At 32.8% G+C, this 23728-nt stretch overlaps 1 protein-coding gene across 2 annotated transcripts in view; it reads right to left on the bottom strand.

The window, feature by feature from the left end:
* The window catches only part of LOC114325273 (uncharacterized MFS-type transporter C09D4.1-like), a 48176-nt gene that overhangs the window by 2045 nt on the left and 22403 nt on the right, over positions 1-23728 (bottom strand). For both annotated transcript variants that reach the window (XM_050656638.1, XM_050656637.1), the window contains exons 2-6: positions 17124-17309; positions 16173-16353; positions 6648-6862; positions 3548-3651; positions 3378-3488 (exon numbers count right to left, since the gene is read on the bottom strand). In XM_050656638.1, the coding sequence (XP_050512595.1) occupies positions 3378-3488; positions 3548-3651; positions 6648-6862; positions 16173-16353; positions 17124-17309 (797 nt within the window). The remainder of the gene's footprint in view (positions 1-3377; positions 3489-3547; positions 3652-6647; positions 6863-16172; positions 16354-17123; positions 17310-23728) is intronic.

The raw sequence follows: 23728 nt of genomic DNA, 5'->3' as shown, positions 1-23728 counted from the left end.
AATAATTTAACGATAAACGATTTAACGATAACATGCTTAAAATTCCAAAAATTACACTCTAATAAAAAAGTACTTTTTATAATATCACGGTTTTGTTATTGTACATATAGGACACAACAAGTTTGGAAAGAATAATTAACTTATAAAATTTGATTTTTTAGTAGGTGTATTAACTGTTATTTATAATTATGATTCCAAAAATTACACTAGTATAAAATAGTATTTTTTATAATACCACGGTTGTTTAAATTGGTATACTTATATAATTTTAAGTGTATAAACTCAGTGCCGCGCCAGCACGTGGTAGCGCCTGTGTGCAAAACATTTAATGGCGCCCAAAATGAACAATTATTTATTGTGACCAAAAAATAGCTAAAAATTCTTACACGTGCAACAGGAAAATAAATATGCAAAGTTAAAATAATTAAATAAAAATTAATATTTGGCGTAACAGCATAAAAAACTAAAGATATAGGTATGTAAACGTTAACCTTTAACTATACGCGCTGGCGTATTTACTGCAAATATGTTTAATAATTCTACTGCAAATATATTTAAGAATTTAATTTTTGACCTTGTTTATCTATCTAATCTATCACTGGAATGTGCTTTACAATTGGTTTTAGTTTCGTTATAATCAGCGTTCTGGAAAGATCGTAATTTACAGTTTATTATTTGTTGTTTCAGGTGGTGGACAATATACGCTACGATTATAGTAATATAAGTAGTAATATAAGTACACATTTCAATTGTTTTTTAATCATTATGGCAAAAAATATATATTTTTCTTTATAAACAATACTTTTTCTCATTTAAAAAATCACAAAAATAAACAAATCCGCTGTTTTTAAGTGTATTTTCTTGTGGCGTATAAAGTACGCCACGCGCGTAGTTATGTTATAACTTGATGCGCGGGTAGTTAAAGGTTAAATACTTAGCTATTTTATAAAATATTAACTTTTCGCGCCTTCAGTTCGAAAAATCTTTTTATAATATTGGTGCTATTGAGGATAGCACCATATAGTGCTATTGGATAAGAGCTATTGTTAAATTTGGGCAAACTACAGTAAATTCGTTTAAAAATATAAATTTAAAAATTTTACAAACATCATTATTTAATTATTTTAACAAAGGCAGAAGCTATATAATTTCTTCAAACAAATCGTCTCCGTCTATATCTAGATGATCATTGAATCTCATTTTTTACAAATTGTGAGTTTTCTGTACTGTCGTTCAAATTATATAAATATTTGAAAGAATCAACATGATTTTCCAATATCGAAAATCTTTCATTTACTGAAATTAATGCTTGGTCGAGAACACGATAAAAGAAATGAACTTTGTATGACACTTTAGGATCCAAAATCGGTTCGTCTTTATGTTCGTAATCGAACTGTCTGCTCTTATTCCGACGCCGACGCCGTAACTGTGTGGCTGGTTGAAAACTGGGCACCAAATCCAGTTTCTCTGCAGTTTCATTTGCTGTAGCATAGCCACCTTTACTTAAAGTAAAGGTGGCTATGGCTGTAGTAATAACATCATTAAATTTGCTATCTAAGTATCCGAAACTAGAGCAAAAATTGTTTTAAGGGCGTAGGCGCAAAATTTCGCTCCAATGTGTTTTAAATGCATTCATTTTTTTCGAATCATGAGAAAACTAAAAAGTATTTTTGAAAAATTTAAACACAGAATGAAAGATTACATTATTACCGAGGAGAATAACCAAAAAGTTTTATTTGAATGAGATATTTGAAATTAAAAATCACACTAAATTTTCTCTTTTTTTTTTACTATGGCAACTTATTAAAATAAACATTATAGAAGTTTTCAGGGACTTTCGGTCCTCGATAATAATGCAATGTTTCATTCTGGGTTTAAATTTTTTTAAAATAGCTATTAGTTTTCTCAGGATTTGAAAGAAGTTAATAAATTTGGCGCACAATTGGCGCAAAATTTTGCGCCTACGCCCTTAACTCTTGTGAAGCGTTTAAGGCAGGCTGCATATTCATTGTTTTTGATTGTAAACTTTTGCTAACGAAGTTAGTTAACTGAGATATACAGGGTGGCAAGGTCGGTAAACGGGTTGTTTTGATCTGCGTAAAATTTTTGTAACAACTCTAGTGGCGCCCCGTAATTGCTGGCGCCTGTGTGCGCCGCACACATTGCACACGTGGACGGCGCGGCCCTGTATAAACTTTTAATTAGGTATTTATTAAAAATTTTTAAAAAAGATACGCAACAGCCGGGTTCCAACTGGGGACCTCTCGATCTGCAGTCTAATGCCACTGCTAATTACTAAGCACAGACTAATGCATCATTGCATTAGTCACATTTTTAAAATAGTTTGAAATAAAAAAATCGATTTATCCATACAGTCTGATTGGTCAGTGGGATAAAGCTTTGTAAATCCGTTATAAGTAATAGATAGTAATAAAAGTTAATAACAAAAATTGTAGCCAACTTTGATTACAGATTGATAATCAGCAATCGTAAATTGTAAGTTTTAGACAATTATTTAGTCATGGCTCACTTAAAATTTGGAAAGATTTAGACCCCTAATTATTAATAATTTTGCTCTGAAAAATGATATTATCTCGAAAACTAATAAATTTACGCATAGGGAATGTTATACAAAAATTATAGTATGGTAATGGTACTTTTCGATAATGATATAAAATACAGGGTGTTCTATTTAAAATTACTGAGAAAATAATGTACTTGCGTTTTGACTCACCTGTATTCAATATAAGGAAAATTAGCAAAACAGCCATTTTCGAAAATTTTGACAATAAATAAAAAATATGACGTTAATAAACCATTGACCTTGTGCTTGCTTTTATTTATACAGGTAGTTAAACTTGTTACGATTTTCATATAAAATGGGTTATAACTTTGTAAATACCCCGTATAACATACCAAACCTTTATATTTTTGTAATCGAAAAGTTACGAAGATTTATAATATAAAATAAAATACAGGGTGTTCTATTTAAAAAAACATAAGTTTGGTCTGCCACTATGTTATCGAACACCCTGTAACATTCTAACTAATTTTGTAATGTGAAGCTCAAAGTTCGCTACAATTTTTGTTATTAAGTTTTATCGCTATACATTACTATAACGGATCTACGGAGCTTAACCCCACTAATTATTAATCACCCTGTATAATAGCAGTAAACTATTGCATTGTTAGCTAGTTCTAAGCTATCCTGAAAATTTCAGGTGTCTAGGTAGCCTAGAACTATTTTTAAAATGGATTATAAAATTTGCGGAGTCCCTGACACCAACCAAGCCAAGTAGGTATATAAAAAGGTTTTAATAAGACAGTGCAATTACTTTGATAGAATTTTTTTATTTTTTATATTTACCGCTACTTACCCAAATACACCAATTCCTAGATAAACCATCCATTTGGATTTCATCTCCAATGCTAGCGTTAACCCTCCCAGGGAAAGAGCAGTTAACACAAAAATGATAAACGCAGTTTCCCTAAAAAAATACAATTGTTTACATCTATAAAAAAAAACACTTTCTCGTAGTGAACTTACTTGTATTTGTGGGTTTTGTCCAAGACAATACCCGTTAAAATGGACCCAACCATTCCTGTTAGGATCATTACTAGTCCCATTCGGCCAGCCTCTTCTTGTTCCCCCTAAAATATTTCGTTTTTGTAATACATTTTACTTTTTAAAAACTTTGTAGACTAGAAAAAAGAAGTGAAAGATAAAAAGATGAAGAATCGCCAGAAGACCTAGTATCGAAATTCAGGGCCGCCGCTAAAGTGTTGGCCGCCCGTGTGCAACTTAATATTTGCCGCCCCCCTTTTAACACTTTAGTCGTTTCACCATAGGTACTAGTATTTAAAGAAATGTGCAGGAGATACATCGTAACCATAACGGGTAAGTTATGGTTACGGTTATAAAAAAGTTGATTAATAGCAAGCTGAAAATTTGTTAATAGCTTAACGGTGTCTAGTCGGACAAACTTTGATGTATGGGAAGTTTTAATTGTGGAGCAGGTTAAACATTTGGAACGTCAGACTACGAATACGTTGTATTTTGTAGGACCTAACTTCCAATTGATTTGTTACCATTTCATTAAACCCTCATGCAAAAATCAGACTGCTATTACTAGCCAACACGATTCCTGTCATTTGACATGTTCTTGGTGTTCCACTCATTAAAATGCCCAGTTGGTGATAAACACCAGTCTGAGATTGTTGCATGAGAGTTTAATGAAGTGGTAACAAATCAATTGGAAGTTATGTCCGACAAAATACATGGAAGGTTTTCGTAATCTGACGTTCCAAATTTTTAAACTGTTCCACAATTAAAACTTCCCATGTTCCAGTGTTCCCGTACATCAAACTTTGCACGACTAGACACCGTTAAGCTATTAACAAATTTTCAGCTTGCTATTAATCGACTTTTTTTGGCACGCGGGTTCCAGGCCTATTTGAAATACAGTAGTGTGCAAAAGAAACGGTCACACTACTATACATCTATTATAAACAAAATCGTTTATCAAAAGCGTGTCTAAAATCATCAAATTCTCAACTTAGACTGAACTATAACCCATTTATAACCATACATAATAGCCAGGGAGGTAGTGTCAAATTTGACCGGAGCATTTTAGCATGGCTGGTTTCTTATTATTTAGGTAGGTGTTCCAAAGCTTATTAACAAATGATGTGTCAGCTGGCCCAAAACCGGGGATTTTAGGCAAGAAAAGCTAAAATATGAAAGTTGATGGACCAACGCTACAGCTTAAATGTCAAATATTTATATACGTTACTCAGAACATTCAATGGACTTGCTTACTTGGCTCCTACGTTTCACTCAGGAGATCGGGGTTCAAATCCTGGCGCGGAAAATTCTTTTTGTTTTTTAAATTGACATTTTATTTTGAAAAATATTTATTTTTATAATACCACGTTTTTATTATTTATACGAGACAATATAAAAAAATCTGTATGTCTTTTATAGAATCGCAAACTATGCATTTTTGGTCATAATATTATGATTGATCTTAATAAGCAAATTTGTTGTACCTACATGAACCCCTGAAGGTTCCTGAGTTGGTAAGACCAACAATCTAAGTGAAAAGGGAGATATTATTTGTTATTTTTTTGGACAAACTGTTTTTTCTTAATTTTATATGTTGTAGAACCGAAAGATACAACATATCAATCATAATATTTATGATCAAATGTATATATGCTATTTCATAAGCTCTATGCATAATTATATAAAAGACATACAGATTTTTTTTATATTGTCTCGTATAAATAATAAAAACGTGGTCTTATAAAAATAAATATTTTTCAAAATAAAATGTCAATTTAAAAAACAAAAAGAATTTTCCGAGCCAGGATTTGAACCCCGATCTTCTGAGTGAAAGGTAGGTGCCAAGTAAGCAAGTCCATTAAATGTTCTGAGTAACGTATATAAATATTTGACATTTAAGCTGTAGCGTTGGTCCATCAACTTTCATATTTTAGCTTTTCTTGCCTAAAATCCCTGGTTTTGGGCCAGCTGACACATCATTTGTTAATAAGCTTTGGAACACCTACCTAAATAATAAGAAACGAGCCATGCTAAAATGCTCCGGTCAAATTTAACACTACCTCCCTGGCTATAAGCATAAAGGAACAATATTATAACAGAGCAACCATCGAGTAATAAAAAAGAGTTTTTAAACCATCGAGTAATAAAAAAGACTTTTTTATTACTCAATGAGAGCAACTTAACAAGCACTTATCTAAATTCTCGGAAAGTATCCTATTGTCGTGTCGTACTTTCTTAACAAAATATAAATGTTCAGAATTTGAAAAATTCGCATATGATCCACGTAGATAAAAATATCCTTCAAGTCCGAAAACCGCCAGCTACTTTGAATTAAAAAGCATTCCCGGAACTACTTTATGACTACAGCTGCAAAAGGGCAGTTCATATAATAAATAACATTTTCTGGCATTTTTGTTTAGATTGTTTGTAGAGTTTATAGAAGTATCTGAATCATTACTATTTGTTTTTTGAATTTATTTTCGTTTAAAAAAAAATATCATCAGTGGACTGCTTTTGGCCGCCCCTATAATCGGCCGCCCGTGTGCGATGCACACTTTGTACACATGGTAGCGGCGGCCCTGTCGAAATTATTCTTATGGACCAGATCGATTTTTGAATTTTGTTATACAATATTGTTAACGAATTGAGTGGGAAATAGAAATATTTAGACAAATTAAAAAGTACTTTATGACCTGTGGATGTTTCGGAGAAGGGTCGAACTGGTGCTCATAACGAAATAATAAAGTATTTATTACGTGACAGGCCCTAATAAACCAGACATCATTTAAATTCTTAAGAAATTGTACATCGAAAGTTATTCGTTTACCTGAGAAATTTTTGTTAACCAGTACTATTTTTATCAAAACGGATAAAATCAAGATGTAAATGAAGACGTTTCGAAAACCTCAAATTTCTACTCCTTAAACCAGGATATTCCTATAACCGGCATCATAATAAGCGGGTTCGACAGTAGTAACAGTTGTGTTATGATTCTAGTAAGTAATCAAATTGAAATTAAAATACACCAAAAAGTCAAATCAATCAATAAAATATATAAAAGAAATAAATAATATAAACTTACCGGAAAATAACTTAAAATTAATTGGTTTAGTAAAGTACCAATCGAACAATAAATGCCTACATTACAGGCATAGCACAAATTGTGCAACAGGAAGGATTTGCTTTGAAGTAGACTTTTTATCGATTTCATGAAAGACAGGAACGTAACTGTTTGTCGGTTCTGTCGTTCTTCCAGCATAGCTTGGCTTGGAGGATACGGAGGCTCCGCTGGAAAATCTACAATAAAATATCTCAAATATATTTCAAAATTGTGCCATGATTCACAAAAACTGATTAAAAATGGTCTGAATAGATCAATTCATGTCTTCTGATACTAGCCCTATAAGTTAAAGAAGTAACTGCTTCTTCTTCTTCAGATCTAAAATAATATACCTACATCAATAATTTAACATAGCAGTTCCCGGATGATGGATAGAACGACGTGGGCCCATAAAGTAGCCACCGAGATCACCAGATCTTACCTAATTAGATTTTTTCTTGTGGGGTTATCTAAAGATCAAGGTATACCACACAAATCGACAAAACATTGCTGATCTATGTTAGTGAGAGTTATACAAGAATGTAACAACATAACTTGAGAAATGTTACGGAATTTTGGAAAAGAAATAATTGATGTTTTAATATTGAAATTTATTAAAATTTACTATTAGTTTAATATATTTTAAGAATTCGATGGAAAATTAATAGGTACCGTTAGATTTTAAAGGTTTAAAAGTCGACATGAAAAAGACATGAATATGTCAAAGACAGAGTATCTTAATATAGTGGATGAAGCTCCAGACTTAGAAATTAAAACCACAAAAACATGTAAAGAATATAAATATCTCGGATCTTCTTCTTCTTTTAGTGCCTATTCGTTTCGAATATTGGCGATCATTTTGGCTATAATTATTTTATTAATTGATGCTTTAAGTAGATTAGTTGTTGTGGCGAACCATTTCCTCAGGTTCTTTAACCATGATATTCTTCTTCTCCCAATTCCTCGCTTTCCAAATACTATACCTTGAAGGATTACCTTCAGTAACCTGTATTTAGTGCCGTTTCTCATTACGTGTCCGAGATATTCTAACTTTCTCCTTTTAATGGTATACATCACCTCTCTTTCTTTGCACACTCGTCCAAATACGGTTTCGTTGGTTATCTTGTCCGTCCATGATATCCTTAGGATTCGCCTGTATAGCCACATCTCGAAGGCTTCAAGTTGTTTCTCCATTGCTTCAGTGAGTTTCCAGGATTCAACTCCGTAATACAATATTGAGAAGATATAACATCGTAGGAGCCTTATTTTTATCTCCAGATATTGAATGCACTCCTAGCCTTCTCTATTTGTTTACTATTTTTCCAAGATAGTTATACTGTTTTATTCGGTCCACTGATGTATTATTGATAAGTAGTTGGTCGTCTCTAATTTTATTTTTGATGATGAACATAAATTTAGTTTTTGATATATTTACTTGAAGTCCAATTCTTTCACTTACTTCATTTACTTTGTTTAGTAGTTGCTGTAAACTGTTCAAACTGTCTGCAAAAATAACACCCGTGTTGAGCTGCCCCCCCACCCCCCACTTGCAAAAATTAAAAAACAAATAGCCCTGATTTATGAGCTATTTATGAGCTCTCATATTCCGCAAACTAAAAATTTTGAGCTCGTTCCACTGAGCAGGAATTTAATACCCTAGTGGGGGGGGGGGCTGAGTCAGCCCCCCCCACTACTTAAAAATAGGAATATTGAATCGGTTTTTGCGGCAGAATTACGAGCTATTTATGAGCTCTTGAAATTATATACTTTCGATTTTTGAGCTCATCCCCTTCACCCCCAAACAACCCTTTAATTGATTTAACTTAAGAGAAAGATGTTGAGAAAACTTAAAATATATCGTATTGCGGATATAATTCATATAGCTTATATACTCTAAGAATAAACTATTAAATCAAGAGCATTTCGATTATTGAGCTACAACCCCTTCGCAAGAAAACCACCCTATCTTCCCGGCTTAAGAGAAAGTTGTACTTAAAATGCATTAAACTAATTATTTGGCGACTAGATATCATTTAATAATTTATAACCTTCCAAATTACGCGCATTTAGATCAGTAAATTGCAATTTATTTTGTATAGTGCAGTCACTGAAGGTAAAAATCAACGATTACCTTCAATTTCGGTGAACCTTCATCGATTTTCACGAAAATTGGTCAGTAGTTAGAGGATACGTCAAGAAACAAAGGTGACATGGTACCACCTTGCGCCTTTACCCTGAGGGTGGATACCGCCCCTTCTCGGGGGTGAAAATTATTTTATAAAAAATAAATGCACAAATCAATAAAAGAACAAATTAAAAGCAAAATTTATTGTATAAAGTTAATAAAATAAGTCAATACTTTTTAAGTTATTAAAGATCAAAGATTTTAATTATTTGTGAAAAAAATGCATGTTTTGAAGAGGTTTTTTGTAAATCACTGAAAAACTTTAAGTTTTTACAAAAAAGTTAATAGTAGTTTAATTCGTATAGCTTATATTCTAATAAACTCTTAAATCACGCGTCTTTCGATTATAGAGCTACAACCCCTTCGGCAAGAAAACGACCCCATATTCCCGGCTTAAGAGAGAGTTGTTCTTAAAATAATTTAAATTAATTATTTGGCGACTACATATCGTTTAATAATTTATGAGCTTGCAAAATATACGCATCTCAATTATTGAATTGCCATTTTCTTTCTATAGTGCAGTCACTGAAGGTAAAAATCAACTATTACCTTCGATTTCGGTAAATCGCCATTTATTTTCACGAATTGACAATAACAACTTGGGGTTTTAGCCTGGGGTATATGTCACCCCTTCTCGGGAGTGAAAATTACTTTATTAAAAATAACCCCACAAATCGAGAGAGGGACAAATTGTAAGCCAAATTTGTTATATAATGTGATTAAAATAAATCAATACTTTTTGAGTTATTAAAGATCAAATATTTTAATTTTTGGAAAGAAAATGAATGCTTTAGAGCGATTTTTCATAAATGACTCAAAAACTGTAAATTTTTACAAAAAAGTTTTCATTACTAAAATTGAAGCTAATAAAAAATATAATAAATTGCTTACTTGAAAAACCCTTTAATGTTAATTTAAAGTAAGTTATTGGCAATTAAATGTATATTTTTTCCGCGACTGTTCAAATCTAAGGGTTCAAGCTTAAATAACGGGAAAGAGATGCATTTTATAACACTTAGGTACTAAATACTTGTCAAAGTACTTAAAAATACCTATGAAAAATAAGATCCAGAAAAAGTTGATAGTATCAAAATCCGCTCACCAATTTTCGTGAAAATGAATGGAGATTTACCGAAATCGAAGGTCATAGTTGATTTTTACCTTCAGTGACTGCACTATAGAAAGAAAATGGCAATTCAATAATTGAGATGCGTATATTTTGCGAGCTCATAAATTATTAAACAATATATAGTCGACAAATAATTAATTTAAATTATTTTAAGTACAACCCTCTCTTAAGCCGGGAATATGGGATGGTTTTCTTGCGAAGGGGTTGAAGTTCAATAATCGAAAGGCGCGTGATTTTAGAGTTTATTCTTAGAATATAAGCTATACGAATTAAACTACTATTAACTTTTTTGTAAAAACTTACAGTTTTTCAGTGATTTACAAAAAACCTCTTCAAAACATGCATTTTTTTCACAAATAATTAAAATCTTTGATCTTTAATAACTTAAAAAGTATTGACTTATTTTATTAACTTTATATAATAAATTTTGCTTTTAATTTGTTCTTTTATTGATTTGTGCATTTATTTTTTATAAAATAATTTTCACCCCCGAGAAGGGGCGGTATCCACCCTCAGGGTAAAGGCGCAAGGTGGTACCATGTCACCTTTGTTTCTTGACGTATCCTCTAACCACTGACCAATTTTCGTGAAAATCGATGAAGGTTCACTGAAATTGAAGTAATCGTTGATTTTTACCTTCAGTGACTGCACTATACAAAATAAATTGCAATTTACTGATCTAAATGCGCGTAATTTGGAAGCTTATAAATTATTAAATGATATGTAGTCGCCAAATAATTAGTTTAACGCATTTTAAATACAACTTTCTCTTAAGCCGGGAAGATAGGGTGGTTTTCTGGCGAAGGGGTTGTAGCTCAATAATCGAAATTCTCTTGATTTAATAGTTTATTCTTAGAGTATATAAGCTATAGGAATTATATTCGCAATACGATATATTTTAAGTTTTCTCAGCATCTTTCTCTTAAGTTAAATCAATTAAAGGGTTGTTTGGGGGTGAAGGGGATGAGCTCAAAAATCGAAACTATATAATTTCAAGAGCTCATAAATAGCTCGTAATTCTGCCGCAAAAACCGATTCAATATTCCTATTTTTAAGTAGAGGGGGGGGGCTGACTCAGCCCCCCCACTAGGGTATTAAATTCCTGCTCAGTGGAACGAGCTCAAAATTTTTAGTTTGCGGAATATGAGAGCTCATAAATAGCTCATAAATCAGGGCTATTTGTTTTTTAATTTTTGCAAGTGGGGGGGGGGGGGCCAGCTCAACACGGGTAAAAATAACGGTGTCGTCTGCATAGCGGATGTTGTTTAGGCGTTCTCCATTTAGAAGTATTCCATGTTCGCTATTTGCCAAGGCTTCACTAAATATTTCCTCTGAATATAGGTTAAATAATATAGGTGAAAGTATACAACCTTGTCTAACGCCTCTTAGAATCTGGATCGCTTCCGCTGGTTCACCTCCAAGATTCGTTCTTATTGTGGCTGATTGGTTCCAGTATAAATTTTGTATTATACATCGGTCTTTATCGTCCATTTGGGCTTTTGTTAGAACATCCATCATTTTTCGGTGTTGAACTGTATCAAATGCTTTTTGGTAGTCCACAAAGCAGGTGTAAATATCGCAAGTCATATCTCTGCATCTTTGAAATAAATCCTGTAGACTAAAACCTACTAAAACTAAATAAAACCTGTAGACTAAACAGTGCATCTCTTGTACCTACGCCTTTCATGAATCCAAACTGTGTATCTTGTATTCTCTCTTCGCATAGCTTGTATATTCTACGCTGTATAAATTTAAGAAAAAGTTTTAATGTATGGCTCATTAGACTTATTAGCTATCATTGAAGATTTTACATAGTATTCGTAAAGATTCATCATCAAGAAGTATAAGAAATGCAGATTTTACTCTTTCTGGTCCTGGAGCTCTACCTTCTTTTAGTGATATTAAGGCTGCTCTTATTTCTGCCACTAGTATAGGTGGTCCTGTTTCCGTAGGTATTGGGGACTAGTTCTCCCTCTCATCAAAAAATAAATTTCGTATGTAATTTTCCCAGGTATTATCGATACTCTCTTTGTCCACGATTATCTCTCCATTGTCATTAACAAGTTTACTTATTCTTCTGTTTTTACATTTGCCTGTAATTTCTCTTACCTTATTATGCACGTTGAAGGCGTCGTATTTACTTTGCAGAATTTCGATTTCTTGGCATTTTTTCTCCAGTTCTTTCTGTTTATCTTCTCTGATCTTTCTCTGTATCTCTCGCTGTAATGGAGTTATCGTTCTTGTTTTTCCTTCTTTCTTCCATTAGTTGCAGAATCTCTGTCGTCATCCATGTCTTATTATTACCTTCTTCGTTCTTCATAAAATTGTCTTTAATGTCGTCTATCGTTTTATTAAGGGATTCATCTTATCTTCTGTGCTTTCCGTTCCGGGATTTTCTATTTAATGTTTTGCTGACTATTTCCTTCACGTCGCTACATTTCAGTTTTCTCATGTCATTTTTTTACAGTTTTTCCGCGTATTTTCTTTAACTTGGTTCTATGCATGCCCACTAAAGTATTGTGGTCAGATTGAATATCAGCGCCTGGTAGGTTTTAACACTGTTGAAACTATTTCGATATCTTTTGTTAACAAGCATATAGTCTCAGATCTATAATATCTAAAGAAGGCACTACCAAAAGAGACATTGAAAACAAAACGTAGTAGGGAAAAAAGCGGTAAACATTCTAAGTTCTCTACTATGGTCTAAAGATATTAGACCAACAACGAAATTGACAATGTATCAAACCTTGGTAGAGCCTATTATAACTTATGGAGCAGAAGTTTGGCAGATCACGAAAAGAGATAGAAAATGAATAGAAGTAGTAGAATTGAATTATCTAAGGAGAGCGTGTGGTATATCCAGAAAAGATCACATCAGGAATGAAAATATTAGAAGGAGGACAAATACTGTATATTCCAGTGTGGATAGAATTGAAATGAGAAAACTAATAGTCTAAGAGCTAGTGAACCCTCCGACTAACGGTCGTCCTGTAAGGCTAGAAATTTGTCTAGTAATAATTCATAGCACACCAAGGCTAAAAACCATGACCTGGCAGGCCTCAGGTGCACGTGTATCTAACAGGTGAATCGAAAAGTGCAAATTTAGGGGGTAAAATAAACTTTCTCTGTAAGGTTTAAATTTAAGTATGTGTTTGGAGTAAGTTATTTACAAGAAATGTGTACAATGACAGGCGATTCTGAAGAGCATAAGACCTTGCCAGGCGAGGGGAAAGATTAGGGGTTTTTCCTAAAATTATTCTTTTTGCATCGAACAAATTCTTTTTAGGTTTTTTGAATCATTCCAAACAGAAAAGGTCCTTAGTGATTTTTCTCTTAAGTTAATAGTTTTTGTTAAATAAACGATTGAAAATTTTGAAAATTGCGAAATCGACCATTTTTAACCCTAAATCGGACATTTATCTAAAAATTTCAATATTGGCAATGTATGTAGATATTCCTTAAACATTGATTGATGAAATCCCGAAGAGTTTTTTTCAATAAAATATCGAAAACCCCTTTGTTTTTTTAATTGCTAATCAAGCGGGCACTACACTGTTGTATAAGTGAGGACGTTTGAGTTTGCATAAATTCATTATCTCGAGAATGGGCAAATTTCAAGAGAAATCCTCAGACAGGTCGATTTTTATTTTTGAATTAGGACTTTTTGGTATATATATAATACTAGTGACGTCATCCATCTGGGCGTGATGACGTAATCGATGCTTTTTTTAAATAAGAGTAGGGGTTGTGTGATAGCTCGTTTGAAAGGTTATTTAATTTTCTATTCAGTAATATAAACATTAACATAATTATTTATACAGTGTGTACAGAAAAAAATTTTTCTTCTATTTGTCAAATTTAATCAAAGTTAATTTAATAAAAAAAATTTTTTTGTACACCCTGTATAAATAATTATGTTAATGTTTATATTAGTGAGTAGAGAATTAAATAACCTTTCAAATGAGCTGTCACACAACCCCTACTCTCATTTAAAAAAAATCATCGATTACGTCATCACGCTCAGATGGATGACGTCACTAGTATTATATATATGCCAAAAAGTCCTAATTTAAAAATAAAAATCGACCTGTCTGAGGATTGCTCTTGAAATTTGCCCATTCTCGAGCTAATGAATTTATGCCAACTCAAACGTCCTCACTTATACTACAGTGTCGCGTCCGCTTGATTAGCAATTAAAAAACAAAGGGGTTTCCGATATTGTATTGCAAAAAACTCTTTGGGATTTCATCAGTAAATGTTTAAAGAATATCCACCTGCCTTGGCAACTTTGAAATTTTTAGATAAATGTCCGATATAGGGTTAAAAATGGTCGATTTCGCAATTTTCAAAATTTTCAATCGCTTATATAACAAAAAATATTAACTTAAGAGAAAAATCACTAAGGACCTTTTCTGTTTGGAATGATTCAAAAAACCTAAAAAAAAATTGTTCCATGCAAAAAGAATAATTTTAGGAAAAATCCCTAATCTTTCCCGTCGCCTGGCAAGGTCTTATGCTCTTCAGAATCGCCTGTCATTGTACACATTTCTTTTAAATGACTTACTCAAACACATACTTAAATTTAAACCTTACAGGAGAAAGTTTATTTCACCCCCTAAATTTGCACTTTTCGATTCACCTGGTAGATACACGTGCACCGCTGAGGCCTGCCAGGTCATGGTTTTTAGCCTTGGTGTGCTATGAATTATCACTAGAAAAATTTCTAGCCTTACAGGACGACCGTTAGTCGAAGGGTTCACTAGCTCTTAGACTATAATGTGGTATGGTGACGTGAAACGAATGAATAAAGATAGATGGCCAAAGAAAGCTTTAAATTACATACGACAACAAAGAAGAAGAAGGGGAAGCCTTCAGTTGTCTGGGTAGAAAATGTACGGCACATAATGAGAGACAGAGCCATCAAAGAAGACGAATGGATGGACAGAAAACGATGGCGGTCGAAATGCAAAAAGCGGCAGAGGCTGTAGGAACCTCACTTCTAGATAGATAGATAGATAGATAGATAGATATAGAAAAGTCGACGTATTCGAGGGATATTGTTTTATCTTTAAAATAAAAGAGTTGTCAGAGGGAGACAAGACATTATCCTCTCGTTGTAGTATTTATTAGACCTAATACAAACCAGATTACCTTGTAGAATTGACACATATAATCCTTAACCTACACAAAAAATATGTGGTGCGCGAAAAACATAGCCTAAATATTATATAAATATTTGGTAGTTATTTCAACAAGATTTATTTGTCAAAGAGAATAATAGAAATGCCGCCATATAACAATAAACCTGATATAACGTAATATAAAATATATGGAAGATATTTGATAATTTTAACATTGTAACATTGTAATTGACGTCAAACAAAATAATAAATGAGAAGAAATTAGTAAACAAATTCGTAATATCTAGGATTATTTTGTCGAAAGTACGCATAAATTAGTAAAAATCAACGAAGAATAAAACATATGGTATAGGTTAGTAGAAAAACTAAAACGTTATTGGTAGACTCATATGACGAAAAAGTTGAAATTTTTAAGTGTCTGTTTGTGAAACAAGCGTTATATTATACTAATACGTCGCTAAAGAGTTCTAAAAATAACTGTTTTTATATAAAAGTAAACTAAAAATCTAAAAATTAAAGGAATAACACAAAAAATCACCATATCACTTAACTTCTTATGAAATGCCAATAATGTCAAAATTTCATAAATGTCAATAGTGTCAAAATTTCATAACAGTGGAGTAAACTTGCCTGAGGTTGGACCAATTACAAACAAGTGTTATGGCGCGGTAAATTTGAATTACATCTCCTGGTTTAAAAACAGGGTCTTCTTCTTCTTCAGATGCAAATCCACTAATGGATGTAGGCGATCACATTTTCCATTAACTCTCTGTCTCTTGCAATGTGTATCAGAGATTGTATGTCATTAATCCCTGTCCATTGCCTTATGTTTCGGAGCAGGACATTTTGTTGCGTTTTATTCCTCTTTGCCTTCAATTTTACTCTCTGAGGATGAATGTTCACTGAGAACGCTCTAAAGCATGTGGAAACTAACACCAATGTTCATCGAGAAGTCATCAATGATGAGGCCCATTTTTAGATGAATAGATTCGTCAACATATATGCGTTACTCTTTACTTTAAATAAATATATGACTGATCTGAACTACTTACAAAAGAATATAGCTAGTGTAACTGGTGCCATAGCCAATGTTAATGCCCAACACATGATCTTGAAGTTATTGCCAATCTCGGCTAAATTGTCACTATCTCGTACTATCATCGGTGGAATTACGAATCCTAAGGCACTGCCAAACGTCAAGCCAAAGAGTCCTAGAGAACAAGCTGTCGATACCTGCATTTCAAAAATATTTTATAACAAAATCAATATTTCTGTGAAACACTAAATCTATATGTATATGTAGATTATGTAAATTTACAATACTAGATTAACATGCTTGTACAATTAAGTCATGTACATATGCGAAATTATTAAAATAATTTCAGAGTTTTAGAACTGTATTATAGCTGTGGTTAAAATGAACCAACCATCTTGGGCCAACGAGACTTGGCAGACCTCGTTGGCCCAAGATGGTTGGTTAGGGTTCTCGTTTAGAGTTTCACCATATTCCTGGATGTAATCTTTTAACATATGCGTTTAGCCTTTTCAATTTTACAATACTATAATGTAGATTGAATTATAAGTACAACCATTGTTTGGTTCTGGGGCTAGTTAGCAAGTATATATGAATTCACTGATGATGGACTGATAGGTCCGAAAACGTTCTGAATGAACCTATTTTATTCAATCCATTGGGATTTTATATTTTAGTAAATATACCTATTACATGGAAGTGGTTTTACTTCATGTTAGAGTTTGTTTAACTATATGGTATACAGAAAACCCAGGGAACTACCCTTTTAGTTTATAATATTATTGTTTCCTGTAAAAAATTGCACAGTCTTCTGATGTTAATCTAGAAATATAGATTCTTATGGAAATATGAACGAAGCATGAAAGATGAACTGGAAAATTTATAAAGTGAACACGCAGTATCATGGGAGATGCATATTACAGCAGTGAATTAAAGATTCTGGATGATGATGAACGACTTACTAACTTACTTCCTGTGGTTTAAACCACGTAACAGCTAGTTTGGACGGTAATGTCAAGATGAATATCTGCGAAACAGCAACTATGGTCTGTCCAATCATAACAACCCAAAATAGGTTTTCTCCTATGGAAAATATTTTGACTGCAGCTCCTAACAAAGTTAGGACGGCTCCTATGAGGGCTGCGACTCTTAAACCCTAGAATAATAAAAAAATTAAATTTTTGAAAACATCAAGTTTATAGAACTTCTTCTTTTAATTTTTTAAGTTATAGTTCTTTACGATCGAGAGTGAAATTTTATAATGCCGGGCGCATGCGCACACAGACAGTATGTAGTTCGTTGCTAATCTTTCAAGATATGTATGTATCAGCGCTGTCAGCGCAAGTAAGTCATTAAAAGGATATATTAGTGTTTTTAGTAAATGTATTATTTATTATAATTTCCGTGTCTTTGGATTTGTCTTCCTCGGGAATAAGATATTTTATAATAGTAAGTATATTAAAAGTATTTTTGTATACTTCACTTGGTCTATTAAATTTGTCAGTATGTATGAGAAATCTTGTAACCTGTCAAAGCGAAGGGAATATAGCTCAGTGGGTGAGCGTGTGACCGGAGATCGAGAGGTCCCGGGTTCAAATCCCGGACGATTCATATTCTTTTTTTTTTAATTTTTGGTATCGTTTTAATACAAAAATTTTAAAAGTGGTAGATAAGAAAGTTAGTTTAATATTTAAATAAAATACAAATAACCTGTTGAAAGTATATTAATTTCGTTGAAATCATAATAATAGAAGTATAACTTCTTACGTGACTACAAAGTACACACACATTCTTTTTAGTACACTGGAACCTCGATAAGTCGGATTAATCGGGACCGCGGCCGATCTGAGTTATCGAAAATCCGGGTTAGCCGGAGAATGTGGTAAAAATTAATAAAATACATAGAAATAATAAACAAATACACATTATAATTGCAAAAACATGAAATACATATGCACAGTACATCTAAATTACGTACAGTTGTATATAGGGGAGGCCTAAGATAACTGGCCTATTAGTAATATTTAGAGAACTAAAGGCAACAGAATCATGAAAATTGGAATGAAGAGGTTTTGAAAGGTGATCTATTTAATGAAAATATTTTCATCAATTTGCCACTTCCGGTTATACCGGAAGTTGCTTAAAACTTCGTTTTTTTTTAATGGGACACCCTGCATATTTTTACATTTTTAGATTCTACTCGATGTCTTCTTTCTTAAAATATGCGGTTTTGTAATGTTATACAGGGTAGTTTAAAAGCTAATTACGTTTTTTCATTAATTTCGTAGCAATTTTCACACCCTGTAGAATTGTAGTAGTTGGATATCAAAAACTCTATTTATGTTAAAATAATTTTTAATATAGTCTACTATTATTAAAAATTATTAGTATAGCTAAATGTTAAATTTTAGTATACAGGGTTGGTCGAAACTCGGAATGAGGATTTTCTGAATTTTCTTAAATGGAAGACCCTGTATTTTAGTATTGCAATGAAAAGACATTTTATGGTACTTTTTTATTTTTAAGCATTCCCTATACCTAAATGCTTTAATTTGTGCTTAATTGTTAATCGCGCCAAGAATGTTAACTACGTAGGTATTTTGATAGCTCAACCATTATTGGCAATTTTAAAGATCAGTCAAGATTAATATGTATTTATTTCCGAAAAATTATTTGTGATTGAATATTTTCACGGCCAACCTAATAAAATTTCACGTATTTTTTGTTGAAATTAATGTTTGGCTTGAATCACCAATAACTCACAAATTAAAGCAGTTATGTATAGGAAATGCTTAAGAAATAAAAAAGTAGCATAAAATATCATTTCATTACGATAGTAAAATATAGGGTGTTCCATTTAAGAAAACTCAGAAAATACTCTTTCCGAGTTTCGACCAACCCTGTATAGTACAATTCAACATTTAGCTATACTAACAAGTTTTAACAATAGTAGACTATATTAAAAATCATTTGAACATAAATAGAGTTTTTTATGTCAAACTACTACAATTCTACAGGGTGTGAATAATGCTAGGAAATTAAGAAAAAAACGTAATTATCTTTTAAACTGCCCTGTATAACATTACAAAACCTCATATTTTAAGAAAGAAGACATCCAGGAGAATCCAAAAATATAAAAATATACAGGATGTTTCATTTAAAAAAACGAAGTTATAAGCCACTTTCGGTATAACCGGAAGTAGAAAATCGATGAAAATATTTTCATTAAAGAGATCACTTTTCAAAACCCCTTTATTCCAATTTTCATGATTCTGGTTCCTTTAGTTCTCGAGATATTTCTAATAGGACTTTTATTTGGCTCACCCTGTACAGTATTGTTTATTTCTTGATAAAAAACTCAGTCAAAGTGAAAAACTGTTTGTTTTGTCTGATGAAAATCGGTCCGGGTTAGCCGGACTTCCGGGTTATCGGCGGCCGACCTATCGGGGTTCCACTATATCATGATAATGAAAATTGTATATGTTGTTTGTCTTCTTCAAATCTATAACATCGCATTCATTGGGCAAACAACCAAATGAAATTTAAACATATATTAGGCAAACACACCAACCAATATCTACATAGAAGGATTGTTACACGCAAACATAGTGTACAAACTAATAAATTAAACATTACAGCCTAAGCCAAATATTCTATGAAAAATAATCATGCTGTTGGCTTTTAAAATGTACAGATTTTAGAAAAAGAACATAACTATAACAAAAGATGTATATTGGAGATGATTCACGTAAAGAAAAATCAAAATTGTATCAATAACAAGACCAATATCAAGTATCTCTCCAATATTATATCACAATTTGAAAAATTGATTTTATTTTGTAAATGCATCATTGGCAGGTATTTTTAAAGACGGCTCTCAACCAACCATATTTGACATATTTTTCATGTGGCTTTAGGGTCAAATATCATTCTCGCATTACAGCTCAGATGTACATATAAAATATAGAGTGTATTGTGTAATGTTTGTACAATTATTAAGGTGCTTATTGAAAATGGCAAATAGCCGAAACGTTTAAGCAATAATAAAGCGTTTCATTTATAGTATGGCATTTCATATTAAAAAGTATGGCGTAGGAGCACAATTTATCAACCTCCCATGTTTAATTGATAATCAGGTTTTAAGTTATTTTTCGGGTGGAACTACATACAATGATATTATGCTAAAAATGATGGTGTATCGCAGATTTAAAATGCGTTTATCTCGAAAACGGTTGAGTTTAGGGAGATGAAAAAAGTATACCTTTTTTAAGTAAAACTAATAGGAGAATACAAATTTTAATGTCAAAATTATACAGAGTGAGGGATAAAAAAATTTGAACGTAATAAATGAGTGCTGAAAGGCGTATGTGGCGCCCTCTGGGCAATACGTAATTTTTGGTAGGGAATTTAGTTTTCTCGACCCAAAAAACCCTCACATACCAAATTTCATGTTGTTATCTCATAACTGTCAGGAAATATTCAATAATAAATAAAAAAAAGTTTAACTTTGACACCCTGTATCTCGGTTATTATAAACTTTGTACTAAGCTAAGTTAGCTTAAATCGGCCTATTTTAACCTCAGGAACCTGAGGTTAAGCTATGGCCCATTCTTTACCAAACACCCTGTATAGTAGGAAAAATGAAAGATTACCCATGAACGAACATATAAAACACACTATATTTTCCTGTCACCGTGCCACAAAAAAAATTGGCCAGCGCAAGTACATGTAATAATAATTATATGAACTGTTATTATAATACTGGTACTGGTTCATTACTTTCTGGAACATAAAAAAGATGTGTTTAATATGATCGCTCATGGGTAATCTTTCATTTTTCCTACTATAGTTAGTTTTGCTCGATTCTTTTTTGTTTTTACCAAATTTTGTGTTATGTGAAATGCAACGTCGTCTAATGGTGCGCATTGCGCACCATTAGCCGGCAAGGTATATAAAGGCTTTTTTTACGTTTTGTGACTGCGTCATAAAACGTAAACAAGCGTTAAACAACCGTCAAAGTAGAGAAAGGGGCAAAGAGAAAACCACGAAATTGAAAAAATTTACAAAAAGGAAAATTTTTGAACACAACAGCTCCGAAGTTATTTCAGAAAGTGAACTGTGCCATGATGATGAGTTGGACGATCTCGTGTCAGACCAAAATGAATTCTGCGTATTGTGGTGATGGTAGCAAAAAAGACGAGGTATGGTGCAAATGTTCGATATATTGTCAATGGTCTCATGCCATGTGTATACGACAGGATAGTCCAGGTCCAGAAGGATATATTTATGACTTCTGCAATACTTACATTTTTTTTTAAATATTTGTAACTTGGTTTCTTATCTTTTTCCACATATTTGTTTGTTCCTTTAATATTTATGTTCAATAAGCTACATTTTCGAAGGTTATTTGTAAGTTCTATTATTGCGCACAGTTATCCGACATATGCGCACCATTAGCCGAATAGGTCGGGCAATTGTGCGCATTACACTAATTGGAAATTTCGCCTCACACTCTTCTACTGTTCAACCATTCATTAAATGCGGTGCCTACCAATATACCTAAGCCTTTGAAGTATTTCTTCAAAAAATTTGGAAACTGAAATGTTTTAAGTTTGTGAAATATCCTGAATTTGCCTTAGGTGCGCACCAATAGCCGACTCTCCCCTATTCTATTTTTTTGTCATTCTTTCTATGCGTGGATTCCATTCTATTTCTTTTTTCTTTTGGCCACATGTTAATTTCCTCTATACCACATCTCGCTCGTATTTCCTCACTATCTGTCTTTTAGAGTTTGGTTTGTTATTTTTCGTAAGACTTCGTGCGTAAGTGCCATTTCTGCTGTTTCCAGCAGTCTTTATGTTTTCGCCGTATCTGCTCTTGTTTCCGCTGTGTACGTCTTTATCGGTCTTTCTGATGATCTATCAATCTATCGGATGTTTCTAAGGCATGAAATCTGACGCCTACCGAGACCCCGTTTTCCTTCAATCTTACCCTGGATGATCAGTTGAGGGCGGCGGTACTTTTCGTTTCTCATTCTCATTATGTGTCCCAGGTAGCTAACTTTTCTAATTTTGATGATCTTCAGCAGCTCCCTGTCTGTACCTATTCTCCTCAGATCATTTTCGTTGGTGGTGTGGATTGTCCAAGAAATTTTCAAGATTCTCCTATAAAGCCTGAGTTCAAAGGTTTCTAACTTATTCATCAGCGTTATGTTGAGCGTCCAGGGGTCCAGGCCTACGTTACATACAAAAGTATTGACCATACATAGCAATGCAGAAAACGACATTGAAGGCTGATATTAATGCCACTGTTACAAAATAAGCTTTTCATGTTGATAAAGCCTTGTCAGGCTACCTCTATTCTCGCTCTTACTTCTTGTTAAGTTGATTGTTAAACCAGCAGCCAAGGTATTTGTATTGATTTACGTATTCAAGCTGTTGGTGGTTCACATATATTGGAAGGGGTACATTTTTGGTCCTTAATATTTTCATAACTTTGGTTTTTTCTGGAGACTATGGTCCGAATCAGTCATTAAAACAGTGCCATCTGCATAGCGGATGTTATTTACTCTTTGACCGTTTATCCTGATTTCTTGTGAAGAGTGCGATAAGGCGTTCGCATAAAGCGTTCGGGCTGAATAGAAAATCATAACTTTCTTTCAGTATTCTTTTCATCACGTCCCATCTTTTGTATAGCATAAGACACCATGAATTAAAAAAATATCGTCTTTACTGAGAGCTATCGTTATAAGATAAATATTCATGGAAAACCAACCATTCAAGTGTCTCTCGTAATTTAATTATTTCGTTAATATGACTCATAATCTGTTTAAAATACAAAAATACAACCTTATAGTTTAATTTAGAATTTGAGATTACTATTTTCTTAACTTCCCAGTATTAGCATTTTTAGTAGTTTCCACTTGATATAATATTATCGATTACATATGAGATACTATCTTAAATAGCGGGATTTTCCATTTTCCGATCAATAATTATTATTGGAATCGGACTTAATATGATAATTATCTATTGTTTGGTTAATGTAATCATTGACTTCTTTATAAATTTGCCAATTATGTAATTTATTTTTATAATAATTATATTTATAAGACTATTCATGTATATTTATGTATAGATCATTAGAAGTGATTTATGATAAATATAGATACAGTAATATCAGCTAATCGTGTAAAAAACCAAGGAGACCTCAAAACACCCCTGGAAACACCCCTGTCAGACTTCATTAGAATACAATTGTATTTAAAGATTGCAATGGGCCGGATATCTGATAAGAATGGGAGAGGATAGACTACCAAAAAGAGCACTGAACGCTTTAATGCAGGGAAAGAGACCGGTTGGAAAGCCAAGAAAGCGCTGGGAAGACACAGTAAGCAGCGATGCACAAGTCCTTTTAGGAGCTCGTGTATGGAGAAGAGCAGCCACAGACAAATAAGGGTGGAAACAAAAAATAGAGAAAAGAAAAAAGTATAAAAAACCAAGGAGACCTCAAAAGAAGCCTTCAGAAAAATATTTCTCCTATTTTTCCTCTAAGTTTTTCTTGCTGGTTCTTCCC

The sequence above is a fragment of the Diabrotica virgifera genome, chromosome 7 (assembly GCF_917563875.1).
Source record: "Diabrotica virgifera virgifera chromosome 7, PGI_DIABVI_V3a".
Classification (NCBI taxonomy): domain Eukaryota; kingdom Metazoa; phylum Arthropoda; class Insecta; order Coleoptera; family Chrysomelidae; genus Diabrotica; species Diabrotica virgifera.
This window is presented reverse-complemented; position numbering and strand designations above follow the sequence as displayed.